Here is a 26796-nt window from a genome sequence, read left to right as displayed (position 1 = left end):
CTGCTTTTCTTCTTCATGCTGGTGCTTTCTTCTGTCCTGATCCTTGTGTTTGGGGCTGTTTGTGCCTCAGACAGGATTAGCTTTCCTTTTGCTCCCCCTTGTTCAACACCTGTGTCAAGCCCCTTTATTCACTGGGACCCTTTTCCAGCTCTTAACAGACTTCAGATGTGGCCTGCAAATCCTTTCACGTTGTTTCTTTGTCCTTTTTTTCGCCCCGGAGCTTTAGACACATCCAAATTATGTAACATTTGTGTTGATGTTCCTCTGCAAGTGCCTAAGTTGACACTGTGTGTATCTGCTGCAGGTTGTGCATTCCTCACATACTGTGCCAGAGACTCTGCCATCAAAGCCCAGACAGCCCTGCATGAGCAGAAGACTTTGCCAGGGGTAAGTCCCAGTGAATTGTGTGAATTGTCTGCAGTTGATGCTGTGGGCAGGATAATGGGGAATTTTCAGGGGAGGGAATGAGGGTGAGAAGTGGCTTAGATCAGTTTTCCTGCTTGTGGAAGAGAAGGGTGTTTGTTTCAGGGATAAGGGAGTGGAAGCACAGCACTGCTCCTCAGAGCTGCTGCTTTTCTGCTTTTTTCCTGTTTCTGTGCTGCTCTTTGCTCTCTGGGGTGTGTCAGGACTCCTTCAGCTTTCTATCCCTGTGGGCTTTGGGGTGAAGTGTGTGGGTGCACAGTGGGCACTGCTGAAAAACTCACAGGAGATAAGACAGCAGAGCCTTTTTGCAGGTGTGCAGAACCTCCTGGTGCATCCAATTCCACTCTGCCATTGCCCTGCAGGGTGCCTGGATGGGGCTCTGATGCAGTGGCTGAATTGGATCAGCCTCTCAAAAATGAAATACACACTTGCCACAAGCCATTGTTTGGAAGAGAAATGAGATATTTGTAGGTGAGACAAGGACTGCTGGTCTGTTCCTGGGTCTTGCTGGTTTGGGAGCAGAGTTCAGTGGGATTTGAGGGAGGCTGGGCACTGTGGAACAGGTTCCTCCTCTGCCTCCCTGGGACCCGCTGGGGAGCTGGAAGGAGTTCTGGATTGTTGCCCTTCCCATTTTGGTGTGATTTAAGAGCTTTGACTGGGCAGTTCCCTTGCTGTACTGAGGGGGTTGATCAAGCACATTGAAAGGATTCATTTGGAGGTGAGTAGGAGGAGGAGTTGGGTACTTATAGATAGAAGCTCACAGGAGGCCCTGAGTGCTCAAGGCAACAGAATAATTAATGTAAACCAGGGGTCTCTGGAGGGTGGTTAGGAATTCTTAACCATAACATTTTTTCTTTAACCCATACAGGTCCAAAGAGCTTCTCTCACCTCTCCCAGCTGCCCTCAAGACCTCCACACATACACACATAATTTTCTGTATTTGTTTACCTCTGCTTTTTTGGCATGGGCTGGAAAATGCATGTGACTTAATTATCACTTAACAAGGTCCTTATCTCAGGCCAGCCAGGGGGAAGAGTACAAATAACCAGCACAAATCTGCCTGAGATATTTTTGTGTGATGGGAAATGGTTGGATTTTTAAACTAAAGCAGTGTGTTGGATTTTTAAACTAAACCTCATGTGTTGGTCCAGGGCAGAGCTGACAGTTCTATAAGAACAAGTCAAAGGATGGAGGAGCAGTTGAGAGGAGTCATGGTACAGTGCTGTTAATACAGTGGGGAAGTCAGATGTGTCTCTGAAAAATTATTCATGGGAGTTTTGGTGGATTCAAGGCAATCTCAGGTTTGCTACAGTTCTACATGGGGGATTTGTTGCTTGTTTCACTGTGTTCTCTGCTGTCTGTGCTCTCAGGGGTTGTAAAAGCTGTGTGGAGCAGTGTTTAAAGCAGCAATTTATCTATGATGTGGTGATCTAAAGGCTTTTTATGTTAAGGGAGGTGTAAGACACTGCCTGGGAACAGTAAGAAATCTGTGGTAGGTGAGTACTTTTGAACATCCTTGTCTGGAGACAGTTAATGAGCAGTGTGGTGTAATTATGTTTCAGGATTAGGATGAAGATGAGCTGTGCTGCATTTGGAGCTATTTTCAGGCTGCCACTTCATCACATTTAGTTTCTCTTTTGTTCAGTTCCTCAGTGACCAAGAAGGCACAATTCTGTCTCTCTTTTTGGGCATGTGGAGATGGTTGCTTGGCATGGCCATGGGCTGGGTGAGCTGAGGTGACTTTCAGCCATAGTTTGGTGGTGTTTGTGTAGCATCACCTGTTCTTGTGGGCAGCACTTTGGAAATGAATCACAGACAGCAGAGCCAGGCAGTTCTTCCCTCTTGTAGGAACAAGGATGTAAAATTTCATCTCTGCTTATTCACATCTGGATCATCTTCTGGTGATCTCTGGGGCAAAGCCCATCCATCCCCAGGGGTTCAGCCAGGCCCCAGCACAGGGCAGGGCACAGAAAGTTCTGACCACACCACTGAGATTTCAGTCAATGGGCCACACTCTGATTTCTTGTGCATTTTACCCATATCCTTTCTCTGCATTGCACATAGCAGGAAAAGAAAGAAAGCTGAAGTGTTCTGAAGTGTAGGGTGACACAAACTGTCACCTGAGTGTGTGACAGGAGGTTTAGAGACATCAAGGGATCCAACTGGCAGAGGAAAGATCTTGTGCTGATCCTACACTTGCTGTTGTACCACCAAGCAGCTGCAGATGCCACAAGAACCAAAACACCTTCCTTTGTTTGCCTCAATGCAGAGAGCTGTGCTTGAACTCAACACTTCATGAGCCTGAATAGAGACAAATGAGATTTTTGGTCCAGACTGAGGATTTGGTAAGGACAGTATGGAAATGCTCTGATGTGGTTTCTGAGATACTCAGGCTGTGATCAGGCATCTGGAGCAGCATTTCTGGGTTCTGTTCCAGGCTGTCACTGGGTAGGTCTGGGCTCACAGAGGTGTTGTTGGGATCTTCCAGGTCTGGTGCCAGCAATGTCAGCCCACCTGCAGGGCCATGAGTGCAGTGTAGCTTACCTAGGCTTTTATCTATAGTTATATTTATATTTTAGGTTTTCCACATAAGTCTGTAGGAATCACTGTTGTCTGTATTTATTCTTGTGGCATTTGGAGCAACTTAGCAAGTTCTCTTTGTATGAGGTCAAAATTCTATTTTGTTTCTGTATTGAGTGCAGTTGGATGTATGGTAACTGAATGGAATTTAAACTCTAAAAAGCTCATTTTTTAACAGTAAGGCTCAGCATCTTTTTCTGAGGTAGACAGAACTTTGGCTTTTACATTCTTTTATATGGACCAATGTGCTCAGGGTGTAAAGGAGCAGGACTCTGATAGAATCATCATGTTGGGAAGGCCTCTGAGATTATTGAATCCAACATTAACCCAGCCCTGCCAAGTGCACTGAACCATGTCCTTAAGTGCCACATTTGATGGTGACTCAACCAGTCTCACCTGTACATATTGTATTATCTAACACACCTGTGCTGCCCTCAGAGCTGCTGAATTGTTGAAATCAGGCCTTCAAGGCTATTTCCTAAATTTGGTGCCCTCTCCAGCTGCCAGCCAGCCCAGCAGTGCAGTGTTTCACCTTCTCCCCACTCCCTGGCACACTCCTCCCTGCCTCACTGAAATGATATTATATCTCAATAACCCATGCCTTTGATTCGTGATTGTGCCTTCACTTTGCTGAGTTCTGAAAGGAATTGGAGAGGTTATTAATGACACACAGTGATCACACAGCAAGTTAAAGCCTCTTGCTAAGTGAAATGTGAGGGAAAAGCATGCAGCTTTTCAATATTTCGCAGAAACGCTTTATGTCTCTTTTCATTTGCAGCCAGACAGTTGCAAATTACATAAAATTGCTCCTGAAGAAGAAGAGGAAGAAGAATAGAGGGAGGAAGTGAAGGGGGGGAGGTTTAAAAAAGTAATTCTTTTGGCAAGGTACGGTTCCAGTTTTATTTCTATGCAGAACAAAGAAAGGCCTGCTGAAAGGTAGGCAAGTAAGTGGCAGAAATTGGTATTGATCCAAGCTGGGAATAAGGGCAGTTTAAGAGCAGTGATGAGGGTACTGAAATGTGGCCACATCATAGGGAGAACTCATGGATGCAGGGACACAGGAATGGAAAATTACAGAGAGCAGCAGCATGAGAGCAGACACAGGCTCTGGGAATGCACCAGGGGTTGAGATGCTGCAGCACTAATTCAGGTGGTTGGGCACCAGCATCGTGCAGAGAGCCAGCAGAGCTGGAGCAGAGGGCTGTGTCCTGTGCTGCCAGCAGCAAGGGCTCACCTGGGCCATCTGGCAGCAGCCACAGCCCGTGGTGGCAGGAGGGAGCACTTTGGTGGAGAGGGCAGAGCATCTCATTCTCCCCTCCCCTCTCATTTCTGCAATACTGTTGTGAAACCAGCCTGGACCAGTATTTCTGAAAGTTTTTAGTGGTCTAAATGTTTGGTGAGGTTTGAAGCTGTGCCTTGCTCATTAATCTTTGCAGCTTGAAGCCTTGAGCAGGGCAGGGTGGAGAAGTTTTTCCCATGTCCATCCTGCAGGTTTGAGAGACAATCCCATTGCTGAGAGCCATGCAGCATTATCAGTTAGAAATACAGAGAAATACATTTCCAGGCTATCTCATGGAAATGGCAGCACCAGGACATGAAGGTGCTGGGCTGAAGCAGCCTCTGGTCAAGAAACAGCAGAAATGTCTGTTCAGTGCAGAGAGAATTGAAAATACTTGTGCTGTTGAGGGTTTGGCTGAGGTTTGAAGCTGGACCCTGCTGATTAATCTTTACAACTTGAACCCTTGAGCAGGGCAGGGTGGAGATGTTTTTCCCATGTCCATGCTGCAGGTTTGATAGACAATCCCATTGCTGAGAGCCATGCAGCATTATCAGTTAGCCTTGGCATGCTCTTTGTATTTCTATCTCATGGAAATGGCAGCACCAGGACATGAAGGTGCTGGGCTAAAGCAGCCCAGAAGCAGCAGCAGAAGTGCCTGTTCAGTGCAGAGAGAATTGAAAATACTTGTGCTGTTGAGGGTTTCACTTGAGGGGCTGAGAACTCTCAGTGAGGCAAAGCCCAGTGAAGTGCCTGCACTGAAGATGAAGCTGCCAAGGCAGACATTGCCTCCTGTTCCCTGTGGAATTGGAAGAACAGTGAAATTAAAGATCAGCACCCATTCCCACATGCTGCCCAACTGGACACATGCAGGCTCTGTCCTGTGCACAAGGGCTCTTCCTTTCTCCGGAGGAATTGCTGCCCTTGGCACAGCCAGGCCCTGGCATCTCCTTGCAGCACAAAGCTTTGACTTTTGCCTCTCAGAGCTGGGTCTTCCCTGCTGGTCTCACTTTCCTGTGCTGCTGAACTCACCTGTACCTGCACACCAGCCCACAGGCACCCCCTCCTGGGTGAGGCTCCACATTTCCCCCTCTCTGGGGTCATTTGGGGTGTGAGCCTGCACACAACTTTGTGAACATGATGGAGTTGGGATCACAGGATAATTTATGGTGCAAGAGACCCCTGGGGTCTGTGCTCAAACCCGCTCAAAGCAGGGCTGACTACACCACATCACTGAGGGCCTTCTCCAAATGAGATTTTACTGTCTCCAGGGGCATCCTGCAGTCACCTGGGGCCTCTTTTCTTGTCTGCCAGCGCCCCTAAAGGGAAACAGCTTATCTCATATCAGCCCAGAGCAGGCTCAGGGGATTTATGTGGGGTTTGGGGTGGATTTTCCTGTGGGTGTGTCAGTATCCACGGAGGTTTTGCTCTGCTGGGATTGTCAGTGTTAGTGGTTGCCAAGGGAACTGGCACAGCCACTCTGTGTGTGCAGGCAGAGGGTCCCTGTGCCTCCCCCCTCTGTTACATCACCAGAAATGGCTTTTCCTGGCCACTGTCATTACCTGCCATGGGGCAGGAGAAGGGAAGGTGCAGCAGTGAACCTGCCAGCACAGCCAGGAGAGGTTTGTGCAGGCTCTGCAGAGCTGCTGAGTCCATCAGCTCAGACACTGCTGCCCCAGGCTCTTCCCTTCCCTGCTTTTTTGGGGTTTTGGGGGGCTGCACCTTGTGCACAGGGAACCCCTGAAGGTGCTCCCTGGACCAGTGGGGAAGGCTCAGGGTGCTGGGGGTCCTTTCCAGTGGATCAAAGCCAGCTGATGTGTGCTCCCAGCTTTTCCCTCTGCAGCTTTCTTGCACAATTTGGTGACCCATCTCACAGCATCTTACTGCTGCTTTTTGCAGGCCTTAAGCCCTGAGCATTCCTTAGGGCAATTCCTTGGGAAATGTGGCAGTCTTGGGCAAGGCTCAAGCAAGATGCTGCAGCTGACACAGGACTGTGGGTCTGAGCAATTCCTTGACAAATGTGACAATCTTGGGCAAATCTCTGAAGCAGGATGCTGCAGCTGACACAGGACTGTGGGTCTGAGCACCCAGCCATGCCTGAGTGTTGTCCCAAGACAACATTCTGGAGGCCAGAATGATCTCTTGTGGTCTTGATGAACTTTCTAGAGGAGTTTTTGGGGTTTTCATTTTCATCAGTCCTTCAAGAATCTTCCTTGTTTTGTGCATAAAGATGTAGCTGAGCCTTGCAGACAGAAGCTGTGTCCATCAACTCAGACACTGCTCTTCCCTTCCCTGCTTTTTTGGGGTTTTTGGGGGCTGCACCTTGTGCACAGAGAACCCCTGAAGGTGCTCCCTGGACCAGTGGGGAAGGCTCAGGGTGCTGGGGGTCCTTTCCAGTGGATCAAAGCCAGCTGATGTGTGCTCCCAGCTTTTCCCTCTGCAGCTTTCTTGCACAATTTGGTGACCCATCTTACTCCTGCTTTTTGCAGGCCTTAAGCCCTAAGCATTCCTTGGGGCAATTCCTTGGGAAATGTGACGATCTTGGGCAAGTCTCTGAAGCAAGATGCTGCAGCTGACACAGGACTGTGGGTCTGAGCATTGGCCATGCCAGGTCCATGGCTTTCTCAAGTCCAGAACAATCTGGTTTTGTGGTCTTGATGAACTTTCTAGAGGAGTTTTTGGGGTTTTCAGTTTCATCAGTCCTTCAGCAATCTTCCTTGCTTGTGCATAAAGATGTAGCTGAGCCATGCAGGCAGAAGCTGTGTGGTTTGTACTCTGGGATTCACATCCTGCTTCTGCCACAGACTTTGTGCATGATCTTCATCACCACATTCCTCAATTCCTCCACCTGGAACACACACTGCTCATAATTATCCTTGTCTCCTCCATAGCAGGATTGAATGGGGTGAATTCATAAGCAGCCTGTAGAGCTGTGCCAGAACTTGGTGCTAATGTTGCTCGTGTTTCTGTATGAGACAACCCCTCTTTCTCAGGGAAGGATGGTTCTCCTGGACAGGACTGAAGCACACTGAGATGGCAGAGGGAAGATGCAAGCAGGACACTTGAGCACTGAGACTGCCACTAATCCATTCCCAATCAGAAACAGAATCCAAATGAACAAATTAGCATTTAGATTTATGAGCTCTGCCCACTTAGAAGTGATTATGATCATTCAGGCAGGGCATTTTGAACTGGCCAGAGGAGGACAAGCCCACAATTTGTAAAAGGAAGAGCCTAAGACCTAATTCTGCCAGTGGCCTTGGATGCCTTTTGGTTTTTGCCATCCCAGAGGAGCCAGCCTGCATTGTGTGCTTTGTACACTCTGCTTGTGACCCTCTTACACTCTGAGGTTCCCCTGCATTGCACCTTAGGGGCTATTTTACATCACTTACTTGTAATTAATAGAGAGGCTTGCCCTGCTGTCTCAGGGGGCTTTTTCCTTCCATCCAGCTTTTGCAATTTGAAAGCTGAAGAAGGGGGAATCTGGGAATCTTCTCCTTGAAGAACAGGGCTACCAGATTGCTGAGCTGACTGCCAGCTCATGCTGGGCACTGATTGAACATGGGGAGCCAGTTCACCTCCACAAGTCTTTATTTGGGGTGTGGTGAGAGAAGTGGTGCATTTTGGCTTTGGTGAAACCATAGCAAAGCTTCCTGTGACTTCAGGAGTGCCAGGATGTTTGATGCCAGGTTCTTGTGCTACAAAGGTGGGGAGCATTTCCTCAAAAGCAGAGGGGAAGGGTTCCCTGCTTCTCTGTGCTGCCCAGTCCTGGGATTTGGGTTTGATGTAATCCAGACACTTTCCCCAAGGCCTCTTAGCTTTTCCCCTTTCCTGGAAGTCTCTGGGCTGCAGTGGCATGGGTTGGACTCAGTGATCTTAAAGGTCTCTTCCAACCTAGAAATTCTGTGATTCTGTGACCCTCCCTGTGGGTGTCTCCTCTCTGTTCTCAGAGGGCTGCACAGGACATGGCTGTGTGTGACACTCCTGAGCTTGGCTGCCTTTGCTTCCCACCAGGAATCCCCCCAGAAATCCAGCAAGGCTCCTGAGAGGGGCAATTGTGCAGGCAGAGAAACCTCAGTGAGAGCTGAGAGCAGGGACAGCTGTGTTGTGTATCCAGCCAGGAGGGAAATGTGAGGGAAAAGCTGGAGCAGGAGCTTTGCTGCCCATCTGGTGCCCAGTGCTGCTGCAGAGGATTTCCTGAGTGCAGTGGGTCATGGAGCTGCCAGCCCTTGCAGTGCCAGCAGCAGTGGGTGAGGAGGACCCTGAGGTGTGAGGGACAGGGGACATTTGGCCCTTGGTGTCCTGACAGCATGTGCTAAATGTTAATGTGATATTCTTAAGAAATGAAGACTAATAATGCTCAGCTGAATAATTGAACAGGGAAGGCAAAGCTCAGCTTGTGAGGCAGGTGCAGGCTCATGAATCATTTGCTGGAATTCTCCATCCTACACATGTGCTCACCTCTGTGTTCCTGTGTGGTAAAAGGCATCCATGTCCTTCCACTCTGGGAATTTAGGGCAGGCACATCCTGACTGCTGGGTATATACAAATACAATTTTCTTATTCAGGTGTGCTCTCTGATTACTGAGCTGGGTATGTAAAAATACAATTTTCTTATTCAGGTGTGCTCTCTGATTGCTGTGCAGCCTCAGGTGATGACTGGAGGCCAGGAGAATTTGTACTTCCAGAAGTGGGTCCTCCACTGCTGTTCCTCTCTTTCTCCCTCAAATGGGAGAGGTAAAACTTGACCATTCCTACTGTGTGTCCTGTAGGGGACAGAGCTCTTTGTCTGAGACCTGTACACAGAATTTAGGGACAGTGCTTAAGGCCTTAAGTTGGTTTAGTTAAAGCTGCTGTGGACTCCCTATGTTTTAGAGGCCTTTCATAATTTGTTCATCTTTGGTGGCAACATGAGAGTGGTGATGGAAGCCTCTTGTGTGCAAGGAGGAACAGGGCTCCTTCTGCCTCAGATGAGAGACAAATCTGCCAGACAATCCTGCTGCTCTTCTCCAAGCCTCAGCATCTGCACAAATTTCTTGTATCTTGTTTCCTTCTCTTTCCCCTTATCTTCCAGAGCAGATAAAGAGCAGCTCAGAGCCTCTGGAAATGGGCAGGGCTTGATCTGACATGGGCAGGGGGAAAGTCTTTCAATGCCCACCCCAGGGGCTGTTTCAGGTGGGCAGGAGAGGAGCTGTGGCCATATCTGGGGGTGCAGGGCAGCCCTGATTCCTCTTGTATTCCCAATCAGGAGCTGCCTCTGGGTTTGCACCACTGCTGTGCTGGCACTGCCACCACTGCCAGGGCATCGTGGGCACATCACCTCACAGGGTCAGTGACCCTGAGGGATGTCACTGAAATCCTGCCCCAGGATTTCAGCTTTGGTGGGGTCACCACCCCTGGGGTCACGTCCCTGGGGTATGGGGGAAAGGACAGGGATGGACAGATGGGGAGAGGGGGCCCCTTCCCCAGAGATCATATCAAAATGTCTCTTTTGTGCAAAGCACAGGGAATGCCCCCAAGAGCTGGTTTCCATGGCAACTGCAAATGTCAGGTTCCATGTGGTGAATAACCGTTTCCATGACAACACCTCCTTTATCCTAGGTGCTGGGAGCTGGAGTGACAGCCCTGTTGGGGGAGGGGACAGGGAGATGGCCTCAGGTACTTAACCTCCCCCCATCCTCCCCTCAGCCCCTGCATCCCTGGCAGGGAGGTGCTGGGTGTGTGTGCCCTGCATTTCCACAGCATCCCTGCTGCCCCTCCTACCCCCACATGGCTCTGGGCCTTTGGCTTCCTCACAGGAGCTGAGATCTGAGGCTGTGCCTCACCTCCCTGCCCATCAGCTCAGCTGGTTTTGCATCCTGGGTAGAAACAAAACCATTCCTTGGTGCTGGGGGAATCCATGTCCTGGATGTGACGTGGCCAGCTGCCTCTGCTGGCTCTGCAGGGAGCTCTCTCTGTTCTGAGCACACATCTGGGCTGCCTGCCCTCTCCCACTCAGCCTCTGCCAGCCTCAGCTCACACAGGCAGCGTGCCAGGGCCCGTGAGCACTGGCAGCAGCCTCTCAGCAAGGAAATCTGAGGCTTTGTGCAGCAATCCCTGACCTCAGGCTCCTGAATCACTGCCCCACATCCCACTCAGCTCAGCAAAGGGGTGCTGGGCCCTCAGCAGCTCCTGGTGACTTCCAGTGCTGCAAATGCTGGGGCCACATGGCAGTAGGACATCAGGAGCTCTGCAGATCCCTGCAGCTGAGCAAGGGTGGGGAAAGGACCTGGGTAGGATTGATGGGGGTAGGATGGTCAGGACAGACAGACACGAGACATCTCTGCAGCCAGGGCATGGAACTTGGGGTTTATTGCAAAGGGCCAAGTGCAGGGCCCTGCTGGGAGCTGCAGCCACAGCTCAGAGCAGGCCTGAGAGAAGAGAGGGAGAGAGAGGATGAGAGGGTGAGAGAGTAAAAGCATAAGAGAATAAAAGGGGTAAGAGAGTAACAGGTAAGAGCTAAGAGAGAAAAGTTCCCGTTCCAATACAATAAATCATCTGTGTTGAATATTCTGATTTCACTAACCAATCTAGTACAGGATACAAATCCTACAGCATTTCCATACAGCCTATAAGAATCACTACATTCCCACACTGTGTTACATTTTAAACCCTTAAAACTCCTCTTTGGTTCCCTTCTGCCAAGCTGTAGGGTCTGCTCTGACCCTTGGGCCTGTCTGCAAGCAGAGGGTGTTGTTCCATCAAAAGGGGATTGCCTTCAGTGGCCACACCATTGTTTTCCAGTTGTTCAGTAACTGAGGGATCTCAAAGCTTGCTCTCATTTCAATCTCACTTATAGTTTCCATATTCTCAAAATTTTTGCCAGGCAATCATATTTATAAGGCTTTCCTGTTTCATCTTCCCCAACAGACCTGCAGCTCTCTCTCTTCCCTAAATGATTCAGCAGCTCTTGGGGCTGTTTTTGTCAAGGTGCAGCATGGCAGCAGCTGGGCCTTCCTTTGGGGAGCTGCCAGCCCATCCCTGGGGCCATTTTCAGCAGCCCCATGGTCAATCCTTGAGGCAGGAATGGTGTGGGTCTGCTCCAGCCTCTGCTTATCCTGCCTGGGGTCCTTCAGCCAGAGGAAAACAGCTTCAGAGCCCCCAGCTGCCAGGCTGTGTGCCATGCCAGGCCATGCCAGCTGCCACCTCCTGGTTGGCATCTCTGCCCTGTGAACTGCGGAGCCACCTCACAGGTTTCCTCCAGCTCTTGGGGATGTGGAGACTGACAAGACTTCCACATATTTCATGCTGGCTTTTAAACACATCTCACTTGGTGACTTTTATGGCTTGATTTCATTTTCTGTTTTGTTGCTGTTTTTCCTCAGGGGTTTCCTAAAAGAGGGGCAGACTGTGTCTGGACCTGCAGCTCGTGTGCAGGCCTTGCCTGCAATATTCTGGTTGGTTTTTTATTATGAATGTCACTGATTCAGGTCACTGTCAGCCCCTGTGAGTGATGCTGAGAGCCATGGAGTGAGATGTGCTGTGAATGTGGAAATCTGCCCTGTGCACCATTCCTTGGAGGATATTCTGGTGCACTTGGATCCTGCTAGCTGGGAAAGGAGGCTGCAGCTTGTCAGCTGCCTGTCTGGGCAGCACAGGACACACAGCCCTGCCAGCAGATGGGTTTTGCCCTGCTTTTCAAAGCAGACACTTAAAGCTGTGTGTTCCTTGATGCAGCTCTTCTGTCTCACCTGGAGAGTCCCCAAACCATGTGAGCTAAGCTACCCTTGAGGCTTGTTTGTGCTTGGATTATTGCTGCTGACACTAATGGCTGCAAGAGAAGGAAAAACCTCTTCTCCACACCCAAACAAGAGGAGATTTGCCACTTTCAACCTGAGCATTTCCCCTGAGGGCTGGAGATGAGAGATGTTGGAGAGCAGCACTGCCCTTCTCAAGAGCTTCTCTGGTGCCTGTGTGAGGGCTGGGGAAGGGGGAGACAGCACAGCCCTGCTTGCCCTGCTGCTCCTGGACAAGTTCTCAAGTCCTCAAGAGCTTCTGTGGTGCACAGAGCTGTCTGTGTGAGGGCTGGGGAAGGGTGGACAGACAGCCCTGCTTGCTGTGCTGCTCCTGGACAAGTCCTCAAGAGCTTCTCTGGTATCTGTGTGAGGGCTGGGGAAGAGGGAGACAGAACAGCCCTGCTTGCCCTGCTGCTCCTGGACAAGTTCTCAAGTCCTCAAGAGCTTCTCTGGTGCACAGAGCTGTCTGTGTGAGGGCTGGGGAAGGGGGAATGGCACAGCCCTGCTTGCTGTGATGCTCCTGGACAAGTCCTCAAGAGCTTCTCTGGTGCACAGAGCCATCTGTGCGAGGGCTGGGGAAGGGTGGACAGACAGCCCTTCTTGCCCTGCTGCTCCTGGACAAGTCCTCAAGAGCTTCTCTGGTATCTGTGTGAGGGCTGGGGAATGGGGGACAGACAGTCCTGCTTGCTGTGCTGCTCCTGGACAAGTTCTCAAGTCCTCAATAGCTTCTGTGGTGCACAGAGCTGTCAGTGTGAGGGCTCTGGAAGGGGGGACACCACAGCCCTGCTTGCTGTGCTGCTCCTGGCCACGTTCAGTGTCCCCTCCCTGCTGCAAGGACAGTCCGTGGTGGCTCAGTGGGTGACGTGGCCGTGCCTGCACTGAGTCAGGGCACACACAGGAAGAGCTCCCAGGCACAGCCTCACCTCAGGCCACTGCTCAGGCTCCAGTCACATGGTGCTGAGCTGCTTCCTCAGAGTCCTCCCTGTGCTGAGGAGGCAGAGCTTTGTGCATGGTGGGCATTTCCAGGAGAGCTGAACGGGGAAAAGCGCCAGGTTCCTTTTGGAATAAAATGCTCCCTTCTTCAAGGGTACTGCTGGCCATCACAGAGTCTTGGTTTCCCTTCTGCCTCTCCCCTTCCTGTGCCCTGTTGCCAGTGCCCTCAGCAGCCTGTGCTGGGCACTGGGCCAAGCAATAACCTCTGCATTTCTGTTCCCTTGCAGATGGCACGCCCGATCCAGGTGAAGCCTGCGGACAGCGAGAGCCGTGGAGGTAGTTGTCATCTCTCCTTGTTTCTCCTGTGGTGGCCCTGGGCTTGTGAAGGGGACCAGGAAATGAGACACAGGGTCCTGGCTCTGTGTGAGGAGGGGTCTGTGTGTGGCAGAGAGATGGGGGCAGGAGGGCAGTGCAGGGACACAGCAGGTGCTGAGGGTGATGGTGTGGCTGCCCCCTCCTCGCTTTCCTGTAGGAGCGTCAGGGGGCAGGATGGACACAGATGAGAGATCTCTGCAGCCAGGTTGTGGAACTTGGGTTTATTGCAAAGGGCCTGGGTGCAGGGCCCTGCTGGGAGCTGCCAGGCACAGCTCAGAGCAGGGCTGAGAGGAGAGAGGGGGAGAGAGCAAGGGAGTAAAAAAGGTAAGAGAGCAAAAGGGTAAGAGAGCGAAGTTCCTGTTCCAATACAATAAATCATCTTCTGTGTTGAATATTCTCATTCTCACTAACCAATCTAGTGCAGGACACAAATCCTATAGCATTTCCATACAGCCTATAAGAATCACTACATTGCTATACTGTGTTACATTTTAAACCCTAAAAACTCCTCTTTGGACCCCTTCTGCCAAGCTGGCAGGGTCTGCTCTGCCCCTTGGAGCTGCCTGCAAGCAGAGGGTGTTGTTCCATCAAAAGGGATTACCTTCAGCCAGCCACATCGTTTTCCAGTTGTTCAGTAACTAAGGGATCTCAGAGCTTGCTTTCATTTCAATCTCACTTACAGTTTCTATATTCTCAAAATCTTTTGCCAGACAATCATATTTATAAGGCTTTCCTGGTTCATCTTCCCCAACACTTTGGGTGCCATCAGCCTGGCAATGTCCCCAGGACATTACTGTGTGGCACTGGGGCTCCTGCAGCCTTTGGGAAGAGATTCCTTCATTCCTACACCTGCCCAGCCCACTAAGAGGCAGATCCCTGCAGCAGCACTGGCTTTTTAATGTGTTCAGCTCACTGGTCTGCAGCTGATTCTCCTGTCTGCAGCTCCCTCCACTGCCTCCCCCATCACTGCTGAGCTGGCTCAGTCCTGCAGCAGCCCCCAGCACATTGTCAAGGCCAAAATGCTGTTGCAGAAAAGATCACATGATGGGGAAATAATGTCTGAAGGGAAAGGATTCTGAGATGGAGGTGCTGTCAGCCTGCAGGGGACAGCTTGGGCAGAGCAGCATTTGCTGAGAAGTTCAGAGCTGGGAACAGGAGAAGCTGGTAATTTAATGGGGAGCTCTCAGCAGCTCAAATGCCTCCTCCAGGTGGAGAAGGTTTGCAACTTCAGCCCTTTCCAAATCCATTAACTCATTTTGTCTCTTTTCCTTGCTTTACTGATCTATTTCTTCTCCTTTTCTCTCCATGCCTCGTGCTGTTGGTGCTGCCCCTGAAAGCAGTTTAGTAGAGGCCAGGGGAGGGTTTGTGTGCTGCTGTTTGTGCTGTGGGACAGCATTTTATTTCGATTTCAAAGGTTTTTATTTTACATTCCCAAACAGTTTGTAGTGACTGTCACTGCCAAGAACATGAGATATATTTTATAATATTTTGTGTGAATGTTTGTATTTCTAGTTGTGTGATACTCAAAAACCAGGGTGCTGATTTAGAAACAAGCTTTTGGCCAAGGAAATCTCTAAGTTTATGAAAAGTACCACATTCCCTAATGGTTACAAATGTCAGAACACCAACTCTGCTTCCCATGGACAAGAACAGAAACCTTTGGGCTCTGAGCACCTCCCTGCAGGCTCCTTGCAGCTCCCACAGGACAAACTGGAGTTTTTCCTGAGGCAGGAGCAGCACCCTCTGTTTGTCTGGGACAGGTTTCTCTCCTGAAATGTTTCTGTCCTGATGCTCCACTTGTCAGAGAAGTGAGTGAACAACTTTGCAGATATGGGAAGAGGAATATCCCTACAGCAGTAAGCCCACATTGGCAGGAGGTGAAACAAAGATTTGGGGCAGGGCAGAACTGTATGGATTAGGAATTTATCAAGGAATAGTAGGAATTTATCAAGGAGTATCTCCATGCTTCACTGAGGCACAGCTCTGCATTACCATTGAAGGGAACCTCCTTTGTACTCACCAGGCACTGACATTTCTCAAGTGAAGCACCCTGAATTAAGAACACGAAGTTGGAACACCAGAATGTCTTTCTTGGTCTGAGAGATGCTCATTTTTCTGCCAAAGGGGCAGTTTTGGCCAAGCCCTGCAGGAGCTGTGTGGGAATATGTGGATGCTCAGTGAAGAAATTCATGACAGAAAAGTTTGTTTCCTGCATTAGTTCAGAGTGGGATTTGTGATGCTGGGCCAGACATTGTCAGCTTTTCCTGCTGTGAGCCTGCAGTGCCAGGAGGAAAGGGCAGAGGGGTTTTTGTGCTTATCTGGAGCTCTGGGATGCAGGGATGGGCATGAAGGCACCCCAAGCCTTCAGCACTGCCCAGGGACAAGGAAACTCTCTCTGCTTCCAAGATTTGCTGCATCCCATCCACACCAGGAGCTGCCTTCCCTCCCTCCCTGATCCTGCCCAGATATCTGAATTCTATGGAAATTCTATGAATTCTATCTGCTGCCCAGGTAACCTGAATTCTATGGAGGATTTGTTTCCTGCGTGGAAAAGTTGTTTCCTGCATTAGTTCAGAGTGGGATTTGTGATGCTGGGCCAGCTTTTCCTGGAGTGAGTCTGCAGTGACAGGAGGAAAGGGCAGAGGGGTTTTTGTGCTTTTCTGGAGCTCTGGGATGCAGGGATGGGCATGAAGGCACCCCAAGCCTCCAGCACCACCCAGGGACAAGGAAACTCTCTCTGCTTCCAAGATTTGCTGCATCCCATCCACAGCAGGAGCTGCCTTCCCTCCCTCCCTGATCCTGGCTTTGTGGGAGCTGTGTCCTGTGCATGTTTGCTCTCTCTTGGTCACAGAATTCAGCCTCCACCCCTGGGTTGTTCCCTGCTACCTCCATCAGCAGCTCTGAGCTCTGTGCTGGCTCCTCCTGCTGCCCAGAGCACGTTTCCATGGGAACTCGACAGTCAGAGCTCACAGTGAATTTCCCTGCTCGCTGGACAGCTCGGGAAATTGCCAATCAGAGGGTGAAAAGCTGGAGATGTAGGGAAAGTGAAGGGGAAAACAGCAGGAGGAGAGGGGAGAGGAGAGCTTCCAGTGCTGCAGGAATCCCTGTGGGGAGCTGGAGAACCATGGAGGTGATGACTGAGAGTGCCAGAGGGTTTGGGATCAGCCCTGAGAGTGCCAGAGGGATTGGTATCATCTCTGAGAGTGCCAGAGGGTCCCTGAGAGTGCCAAAGGGTTTGGGATCAGCCTTGAGAGTGCCAGAGGGTTTGGGATCAGCCTTGAGAGTGCCAAAGGGTTTGGTATCATCTCTGAGAGTGCCAGAGGGTCCCTGAGAGTGCCAAAGGGTTTGGGATCAGCCTTGAGAGTGCCAGAGGGCTTGGGATCAGCCTTGAGAGTGCCAAAGGGTTTGGGATCAGCCTTGAGAGTGCCAAAGGGTTTGGGATCAGCCTTGAGAGTGCCAGAGGGTTTGGGATCAGCCTTGAGAGTGCCAAAGGGTTTGGGATCAGCTCTGAGAGTGCCAAAGGGTTTGGAATCAGCTCTGAGAGTGCCAGAGGGTTTGGGATCAGCCCTGAGAGTGCCAGAGGGTCCCTGAGAGTGCCAAAGGGTTTGGAATCAGCTCTGAGAGTGCCAGAGGGTTTGGGATCAGCCTTGAGAGTGTCAGAGGGTTTGGGATCAGCCTTGAGAGTGCCAGAGGGATTGGTATCATCTCTGAGAGTGCCAAAGGGTTTGGGATCAGCTCTGAGAGTGCCAGAGGGTTTGGGATCAGCTCTGAGAGTTCCAAAGGGTTCCTGAGAATGCCAGAGGGTTTGGGATCAGCCTTGAGAGTGCCAGAGGGATTTGGATCAGCTCTGAGAGTGCCAGAGGGTCCCTGAGAGTGCCAGCAGATTTAGGATCATCCCTGAGAGTGCCAGAGGGTTTGGGATCATCCCTGAGAGCCAGGGGATTTGGGAGCAGCTCTGAGAGTGCCAAAGGGTTTGGGATCAGCTCTGTTAGTGCCAGCAGGTTTAGGATCAGCCCTGAGAGTTCCAATGGGTCCCTGAGAGTGCCAGAGGGTTTGGGATGGGTGGTTTTAGGATCACAGCTCAGGTGGAAGGGTTTAGGATCATAGCTCAGGTAGAAGGAAGGGTTTGCAGCATTCCAGCCCTGCTGGGAGGGATGAGTCAGCCTGGATGCTGTGGGAGAACAGCCCTGCTTGGAAGCTGACAGGATCCAGAGGATCCCTGATCATGGCTTGGGCTCCAGGATGCAGGGATGTAGGGGTCAGCAGCAGAAAATCCCTTTCAGAGGTCCCCAGCTGCTGCAGAGGCATCCAAAGGGAACAGGCTGGATCATTTTGCTTCATGTGATCTTCAGAACCAGGCTCTCCCTGTGAAAAAAATCTTATGTTATCAGTGATTTAATTCCCTTTACTATTGCTCTTCTTGGTATTCAGAAAATATTCCAAACCCATAGGTGTGTGCATTTATATTTGTATTATTTGTGTATTTATATTTAGAGCTTGAGTCCCTGAGGTGTCACAGTTTTAACCTGTGCTGCACAGCACATAGGAAGACTGGCTTTTTAAATTTTTTTTTCCTTCCAAATTCCAAAAAGGAGGTCTGGAACTCCCACATGAAGGCAGAGCTTCCAAAAGGTTCTGTCAGTGAGCCCTGAGACAGCAGAAGAACCTGTAAAGCTGCAGGGATGGAGCAGTCACTGTTTCAGTGGACTTTTCCCACAGGGCAAGGTGGAAGGGTTTTAGGATCACAGGATAAAGAAAAATGCTTTTGTTTCAACAAAAATGCGGTGAGGAAGAAACCACAGGAATTACCCAGGAAATCTGAAGGAGAAAATAATTAATAACTTGTAATTTGATGTTGATTTGAGTGCAAGGTGTAAGATAAGACATCTCAACATCCCCTGCCCCAACCAGCCAGGGGTCCCTGAAGGGAAAGGCAAAACCATCAGGTGCATTTCTGGCTGTCACATCTCAGCCCACAGTTTTTTCAAAGAACAGAGGATTATTTCACAGCACCTTAAGTCAGTGCAAGAATTTCCCAATGTATTTCTCTCCTGTGCTGATGACTTTTTAAGGAACTCTCCATGTTTGCCACCCAAAGGCAGCAGCATGTCTGAATAAAGGCCTGACTGCAGCTGCAGTGGAGATTTGGGGTAGTTTTAGTGGACTTTTCCCACAGGGCAGGATGAAGAAAAATGCTTTTGATTCAACAGAAACAGTGTGAGGAATAAACCACAGGAATTACCCAGGAAATCTGAAGGAGAAAATAATGAGTAACTTGTAATTTGATGTTGATTTGATTGCAAGGTGTAGGATAACTCAAAACATCTCAACACCCCCTGCCCCAGCCAGCCAGGGGTCCCTGAAGGGAAAGACAAAACCATCAGGTGCATTTCTGGCTGTCACATCTCAGCCCACAGTTTTTTCAAAGATCAGAGGATTATTTCACAGCACCTAAAGTCAGTGCAAGTATTTCCCAATGTATTTCTCCCCTTTATTGATGATTTTTTTTAAGGAGCTCTCCATGTTTGCCACCCAAAGGCTGCAGAATATCCATAAAGGCCTGGCTGCAGCTGCAATGGAGATTCAAGGTGGAGGAAGGAGGAACCTCCCAGACCTCCAGTGTCCCTGCCATGGCCACAGTGGGCTCACATCTGACACCTCAGTCACACCACAGAGCTGCTGCTCCTTTAGTTTCCATGCTCCTCTTCACTGCCCAGTCAATCTCTTCCTGTCCAGCCCCTTTTTTTTTTCACCTTCTCTGTTCCAATCTGATTTTTCACCTTCTCTGTGTGCTGTTTTTAGCCCTCCTGAGCTGGCCCTTGTGGGGCAGGTGCTGTCTCCCTGCTCAGAAGGCAGCTGAGCAGCAGCTGTGAACTCCTTTTTGAACTTTATGAACTCCTGTGCCTGGGCTGGGGATTATTGGGCATCACCAATTTGAATGGACCCAATCAGCTGAAATAATGTCTGCAAAGGCAGCCAGTGCCATGCAGGTGCAGGGAGGAATGTAGAAAGAATCACAAGGAAAACAGAAGGGGATGAAATTCCCATGGGTGTAGGTGTAGTTACCCAGGGATTCATGAAAATGGGAAACCTGGCCTTTAAAAAAATATGCAAAGCCGAATATTTCAGCCACTTCTAGTTATAAAAATCAGGAATATCTGCTTGGGAGTGGGTTAAAAGACACTTTTAACACCTCATGGCACATGTCTGCCTGGGGTTACAGGGGAGCTGTGCCATGCTGGGGCTCTGGGGCAGGGTGAGGTGGTGTCTGCATGCTGGGTGAGTGTGGCTGCCTGCACATTGCTCTTGTTCATGAGGAATTTCCTTCTGGAAGGCATCCCCGGGGTTTGGGGTGTCCAAGTGTGTTCCAGCAGGGCTGTGTGAGTGCCATTAATGCTGCTTTTCTGTGAAGGATCCATGGCACTGGTAGGTGTGTGCTGAGTGTGTCTGTACCTGGTGAGCAGCAGGGAAGGTTCCTCCCTTCCTTACCTGGGTGGGACAATCCCCTGGGCCAAGGGGAGCAGGGCAGGGGTGTCACAGATATATTTTATGGAAAATCCTTTCCTTAGGATTTTTCCTCTTGAGAAGCTGAGAGGCCTCAGGAACAAAAGATAAACATTGATTATCTGCTGCTGTGGAATGCAACAGGTGCATCTGTGATTGGTCTCATGTGGTTGTTTCTAATTAATGGCCAATCACAGTCAGCTGGCTTGGACTCTCTGAGACACAAGCTTTTGTTATTCATTCCTTTTTTTTCTATTCTTAGCTTAGCCAGCCTTCTGATGAAATCCTTTCTTCTATTCTTTAGTATAGACATAATATATAATATATAATATATAATATATATTATATATATTATATTATATATTATATATTATATATTATATATTATATATTATAATATATTATATATAATATATTATATATAATATATTATATATATATTGTATATAAAACCATAATATATAATATATAAACCCCTAATATAATAGTATAGTATAGTATATAATAGTATATAATAGAATAGTATATAATATAATTAATATTATATAATAGTACAGTATAGTATATAATATAATAGCATATAATAGTATAGTATAGTATATAATAGTATATAATATATATAATGAAATAATAACTATAATCCTATATATGTATAATTTTATATATAGTATATATTATAACATATATATATACTATATTTTATATATAGTATATATTATAACATAACATATATAATTAATATATAAAATAAATATATAATGTATATAATAAAATAAGAAATCAAGCCTTCTGAACCATGGAGTCAGATCCTCAGCTCCTCCCTCATCCTCAGACCCCAGTGAGCACGGTCACACAGGGGCTGTGTGGATGTGTCATGTGCCATCCTTGCCTGGCATCCCTCCCCAGCACCCCCCTGGAGCTGCAGTGCTGCTGTAGCTCCCAGACCTGTTGTTTTTCAGGTCAGTGCACTCTGAGGCAGAGAGCAGCTCCCTTGCTATTGCCCCTGTCACATTGCATTGCTGTGTGTGGCACCAGCCCCTCTGATCCTGTCGCTAGCAATAAGGAATCCTCTGGCACTGCAGCTCCTGACACGGCCCCTCCTGTGGGTCCTGTCTCCCCACCCACATCTGGGCCACTGGGGGAGGGTTAGCTCTGTTTGCTGGCTAAAACTGAGCCTGGGATGGAGTTTGGGCTGGGATTTTTCAGTTTTGTGCTGTTTTACTGCTGTTCACATCAGGCTGGGGAGGATGCTGCTCCAAACACTGCTGTGGTTGTGTTTGTGCTTGGCTGGGCAGCGCCAGGCATGGGATGGGCTCCTGTGGGTGCTGAGGTGGGGAAGGAGTGCGAGAAAGCTCTCTGCACCTTCTTTGCCTCCACACTTACCCATCCCAACAAACCATAATCCTCACTCTCTCTTTGAGGAGGAGCCCAGGAGGAGGCTGAGCTCAAAGTCCTGGATTTGGTCGCTCTTCCATCTCCCTGCCAGTGTGACATGGGTACACAGGGAGAGAGGGGAGCAGGGACCATGGAGCTGATCTGTAGGATTTGGATGATCCCACAGTGAGGCAGATTGGGACCCAGGTTTATGCCAGAATTTATCCCAGGCTTTGGGAGGCAGCTGGTTAGGCTGGAGTGGGGAAGGGCAGATGGAAATCAGGGTGCTTGGTTACATGGCAGCCAAGGAAATGGTGGCTTGGAGAGAAGGAAAAGGAAACAGAAGTAAAAGATCGTGGTGTGTTACCTAAGGCACCTGTTGGACTTCACCTGCTGATCAATGGAAATGGGATTGCCCAGACAGATTTTCTTACTATCATTTCTTTTGGATTATTCAAAGGAAAAAGCTAATGAATGAAATGATTAATCCTTTGTTTTTCATTGGGGAGGGTAGGACAGGGGAAGCCACACAAACCCTTGAAGGTGCGAGGAGCTTGGGCAAACCCTGCATTTTCACCCCAGAAGCATTTCAGCCAACAGCAAACCATTTCCATGGCAGGCATGTTTCTAACAGCAGGCTGTTCTGTGCACAAGTGTTCCTCTCCTCCTGCCCTGGACTGCAAGCCTCATAGCAGGTTGATGTTTCTGTGTTTGCCCCTAGGGGACAGGAAGCTCTTTGTGGGCATGTTAAATAAGCAGCAGTCTGAGGATGACGTGCTCCGGCTCTTTGAACCGTTTGGGGTCATTGATGAATGCACGGTGCTCCGTGGACCTGATGGGAACAGCAAAGGTGTGAACCCACCCTCTGTGTGTCCTGCCCTTTGTCCCTGCCCTGGGTGCTGCTCACCAGCCTCAGCTCCCCCCTGGGGCACCCTGGATTTAGGGGAACCCATAAACCAGGCAGGAATAGGGAGCAGGCAGGATCCCTGTGCTGCCAGGAGGGGTTGGGGAAGGTGGGCAGAGCCTGAGGGAGCAGGAGGGAGGCAGAGCAGGATGAGTAGCTGAGCTGTCACTGCTCTGTTCTGAGCCTGTCCTGTCCAGCTGGGGCTGCAGGTTGAAGTGTTTGTACTCAGTCCACAGAGAATTTGGGGAAGAGGTGATCAGGGGCAAGGGTGGAGATGGTGTCATCATCTGCAGAATATATCATTGAAGTAATAATTTGAGACCCTTCCTCTTTTTTCCAGGCTAGAGGACTTGGGATGAGGCATCCTTTTTGTTCCCTGCTTCCTTGGGGTGGCTTTCCTTTGCCTTACCTGAGATACATACACTGTCTCTTGAGTGATGCCACTTTCACAGCACTCCTGTCACTGCAATCTCCTGTGCTCTTTCTGTCCCTTTCCAGGCTGTGCTTTTGTAAAGTTCTCATCTCACACAGAGGCTCAGGCAGCAATCCACGCCCTCCATGGCAGCCAGACAATGCCCGTGAGTATAAGGCCAGGGGACCTTCCTCTTCCTCATCCTTGTCATTTCCCTGTTCCAGGCACCTCCCCACACTCTCCAAAAAACCCCAACAGGTTCAGCAGCAGTGTTTAGTGTGGCTGGGAGCTCTGTGTGTGTATGTGTGTGTGTGTGTGCTCTCTCAGTGACCATCCTGTCCCCTGGGCTGCTCTTTGTGCCTGTGTTCCTCCACACTGGGAGGGACAGCACTCACAGCTGTAAAAGCTGAATAAAAAGAGAGCCAAAAATCAGGCCATGATTTTGTCTTAGAAGCAGCCACCTGTTCAAAACTGAGCAGGGTGACAGCTGACAGTTCAGCCAACATGGGTGCTCAGGGCTTCAGTGTGTGAGCTCTCCTTGGCTGCTCTGATTCAGGCAGCAGAGGAGACCCCTGGGGTGGGCTGGGTGTGGGTGGGAACCCTTTGTGCCTGTGTGGGGTTGTGTGGCTGGAGCTGTGCAAGTGGGGCTGCAGCTGTGGCCTCATCTCTGGCAACCTCCAAACTGAGTTTGGGGCACCTCAGGGACAGGACAGTGCAGCCAGGGAATTCCCAGCTGCCAGGAACTGCCCTGGCAATGTCCAACCTGAATTTGGGGCACCTCAGGGACAGGACAGTGCATTGCTGCAGCCAGGGAATTCCCAGGAGCTGCTCTGGCTGCACCAACCTCAATTTGGGGTACCTGATGGACAGGACAGTGTCCTGCTGCAGCCAGGGAATTCCCAGGAGCTGCTCTGGCAATGTCCAACCTGAATTTGGGGCATCTTATGGACAGTACAGTGTCCTGCTGCAGCCAGGGAATTCCCAGGAGCTGCTCTGGCGACACCAACCTGAATTTGGGGCACCTGATGGACAGGACAGCGGCAGCCAGGGAATTCCCAGCTGCCAAGAGCTGCTTTGCCTGTCCAGCCAAGCTCATGGTGGTGCTTGTGGCCATCGATGCCCTGGGTGTTCCTGGCTGCAGCATCACCTGGTGAGCACAGCCAGGGATTTGTGCATCCTTAGGCAGCTGTGTGAGGCTCAGGGTGTGAGAGGGAAGGGTTGGATGGACAGACAGATGGGGGAAAGGCACAGCCCCGGTTCCAGCCAGCTCCCCAGCACTTCCACACCAATATTTGCTCTTCTGCTCCTCTTCCCACTCCTTTCTGCTGCCTGTCCTGCCCCGTCCTCCCTTGCCTGACTGCTCTGGCTGTCCCACGCCTCTTCCTTCTCTCCTGCCTCCTCTGTCTCCTCTCTCTGTGCCTAGGGTGCCTCCTCCAGTCTAGTGGTGAAGTTTGCTGACACAGATAAGGAGAGGACCCTGCGCCGTATGCAGCAAATGGTGGGGCAGCTGGGCATTCTCACTCCATCTCTCTCCCTGCCGTTCAGCCCATACAGCGCCTATGCGCAGGCTGTGAGTATCCACGGGGAAAGGGGGGATTGCAGCCCCTGGGAGAGCTCCCCAGCAGCTGGCTGCCTCCTTTCAGCACTCACTGCCTCCTTTCAGCACTCAGCTGCCTCGTCTTGCAGAGTTTTTGTGTTGTTTTTCTGCTGGAAATGGAGGGAGGGGCAAGGGAACAGCAAAGGTTTTGTCGTGGTTTGGAAAGATAGGAGTCTGCTAAGGAAGGCAGGAGCCTCCCCTGAAATGGAGAATGTAAACCCTGCCCACCCCTCTGAATTGTTGTAAATTTTAAATTAAGGGGCTCTCAGGTAAAAAATATGGGACCAGGAAATAACAGTTCTTTAATAGGGAAAGGAAAATAAAAGGATAAAATAAACAGTGCAGTAAGCTAGAACAACACTGACAGAGTCAGAACCCAACCTGACACCCTGTGGGTCAGGGTGTTGGCAGCAGTCCCATTGGAATTGTGGCTGCAGCCCTCCTGCAGTGTCAGGGCTGGCTCTGTTGGAGCAAAGGGGATCTGTAGAGAAAGATGTATTCTTCCTCTGAAGACCCAGTGGAAGAGGCAGCTGCTGTTCCTCTGGGGAATCCAGTGGAGAAGCCATGCTGGTGTTCCAGAATCTCCAGATTAAATCTGGGTAGGAATGTTTGAAATCTCAGATCATACCCAGGCAGGAATGCTTGGCTGGTGTTCCAGAATCTCCAGATTATATCCAGGCAGGAATGCTTGGCTGGTGTTCCAGAATCTCCAGATTATATCCAGGTAGGAATGCTTGGCTCCTCCCTCTGGGCTCTCATCTCCCAATGGGATGCAGTAGTTCTTATCAGCCATGCAGTGACATTCAGTAGCTGTTATCAGCAATGTCCCCTCCCGAGGGAGGTGTGATTGTGGTCACTCAGAGAGAGATAAGGCAAACTGCCCACTTGACAAAGATAATCTGCCCTACAGATGGTAATGGAAAACATCTTGCATTGCAGTCTGGAACAGGTGTGAACCCTGGGATCTCTCCTCCAGAAGGGAGAGCAAAGATGGGGATGGCACAAGAGGAGAAAGAGTCAGGTGTGAGGTCAGTGCCTCAGGAGAACCAAACCCAGTGGAAAATAAAAGGAAGGGAAAAAATCCCCAAAAAGTGGGAGACAGGCTGAGTCTTGAGTCAAGGGGAAAGCCAAAACAGAGTCACAGAGCAGGAAGGCTGCTTGGGAGAGCTGGGGCCTCCTCAAAGTGAGCCTGGGATTTCTCTGATGTTGTTGGAGGTGTTGGGAACAGGTCAGTCATGACCCATTTCCTTTGTGGCTTGTTATGAGGAGAGCTCAGAGCATTGGTTCCTGCAATACCAACCTGGGAACTCTTCCTCTGTGTGACACAAATGTGTCTCTCTGGGTTTGGAGCAGCAGGAGAGCTCTGGACCCAGCTTCAGGAGTTCATTTCTCTGCTGAAATTCCCTGGGAGTTCCCCCAGTGCTGTCCTTGGCTCCCAGGGTCTCTCACTTGGCCAGTGGGAGTTTGGAGGGTGCTGGAGAGGGAGCAGAGAGCCAGAGGTGTTTCAGCAGCCTGGCTGTGCTCTGGGATTTAGTGAGAGACCCTCCTTGCCCTGGAGGATGGTGGCAATGGCCATTGATGTTCCAGGTAGGTCCCAAACTCAGCAAGTCCCAGATCAGCTGTGCTGCAGCATTGTCTGAGCCTCCTTGGTGACTGTCACTTTCACTCTGCTGCCAAGGGTAAAGCCCATGGGAGAAGGCTCAGAAATTGCTCAAGGAATGAGAAATTCTTGTGCTGACAAAGAAGTCAAAAGTAGATATTGTTACTGAAAGTAATTTCCTAGGGGGGAGTGCAAATAAACCTGGTTTTGTGTATGTGGACACCTCTGGCTTCAGCAGCTCCTTGCTGTGCCTTCCTTTCATTCACAAGGCAGAGGAGGAGCTGCATCTCAATTGTTGGCTCAATCCTCAAAGATCCCCCAGAAATTGCCAAATGCATTCTAAGTGTGTGGCAAGAATATGGATGAGAAAAAAAGGAAATGCATATGAGGCTCTACAACTTGGGGGAAATTCTCAAGCCAAACAAAGAATTGATCCCACACAGATTATTTATTTGAAGGGCCCTTTGTCACCAGGCACCACCTTTTGCCAGGATCCTTTTCTGTCCAGCCCAGGAGCCAGCTGCAGCTGAGGGCAGAGTTGTGGCCACCATGAGATGATGATCCTGGTGTCCCAGAGATGGCCCAGACGTGGGCATGGTGTGGTGGTGAGGGCAGGGAGGGACCACACAGTGAGGTTTTGGTGCCAGGAGCTGCTTTAGCAGCTTGAGCTCCAGGCTGTGAAAGGAACAAGAGCAGTGAGAGCTTCCAGACTCAGCCTTTCAATCCTCAGGAGCCCTGAGTCAAGGTCTAAGCTGTGCCTCCTTGCTTGTCTGCATCTTCTTTCTCCTCAGTTGTGTCTGTTGCTGTGTTTCTCTCTGATTCTTCACTGGCCTTCCCTCTGTGACTCTGTTTTGGCTTTCCCCTTGACTCAAGACTCAGCCTGTCTCCCACTTTTTGGGGATTTTTTTTCCTTCTTTTCCTTTTACTTTCCACTGGGTTTGGTTCTGTTTTTTCCCTGAGGCACTGACCTCACACTGACTCTTTCTCCTTTTGTGCCATCTCCATCTTTGTCTCCTTTCTGGAGGAGAGAACACAAAATGCCA

General features: G+C 50.0%; 1 protein-coding gene across 4 annotated transcripts in view; it reads left to right on the top strand.

The window, feature by feature from the left end:
* CELF5 (CUGBP Elav-like family member 5) overlaps positions 1-26796 on the top strand; it is a 41670-nt gene that overhangs the window by 6429 nt on the left and 8445 nt on the right. For 3 of the 4 annotated variants that reach the window (XR_009275749.1, XM_058820946.1, XM_058820949.1), the window contains exons 2-6: positions 305-387; positions 13275-13323; positions 21962-22090; positions 22643-22722; positions 23980-24126. Coding sequence is in view for 3 of the 4 variants with exons in the window: in XM_058820946.1 (XP_058676929.1) it covers positions 305-387; positions 13275-13323; positions 21962-22090; positions 22643-22722; positions 23980-24126 (488 nt within the window). In the remaining variant the exon portion in view is untranslated. The remainder of the gene's footprint in view (positions 1-304; positions 388-13274; positions 13324-21961; positions 22091-22642; positions 22723-23979; positions 24127-26796) is intronic. The other variant, XM_058820948.1, reaches the window with a different exon arrangement.

This window comes from Ammospiza caudacuta, chromosome 28 (genome assembly GCF_027887145.1).
Source record: "Ammospiza caudacuta isolate bAmmCau1 chromosome 28, bAmmCau1.pri, whole genome shotgun sequence".
NCBI lineage: Eukaryota > Metazoa > Chordata > Aves > Passeriformes > Passerellidae > Ammospiza > Ammospiza caudacuta.
The sequence above is the reverse complement of the archived record's forward strand: the minus strand, read 5'-3'. Positions and strand labels throughout refer to the sequence as shown.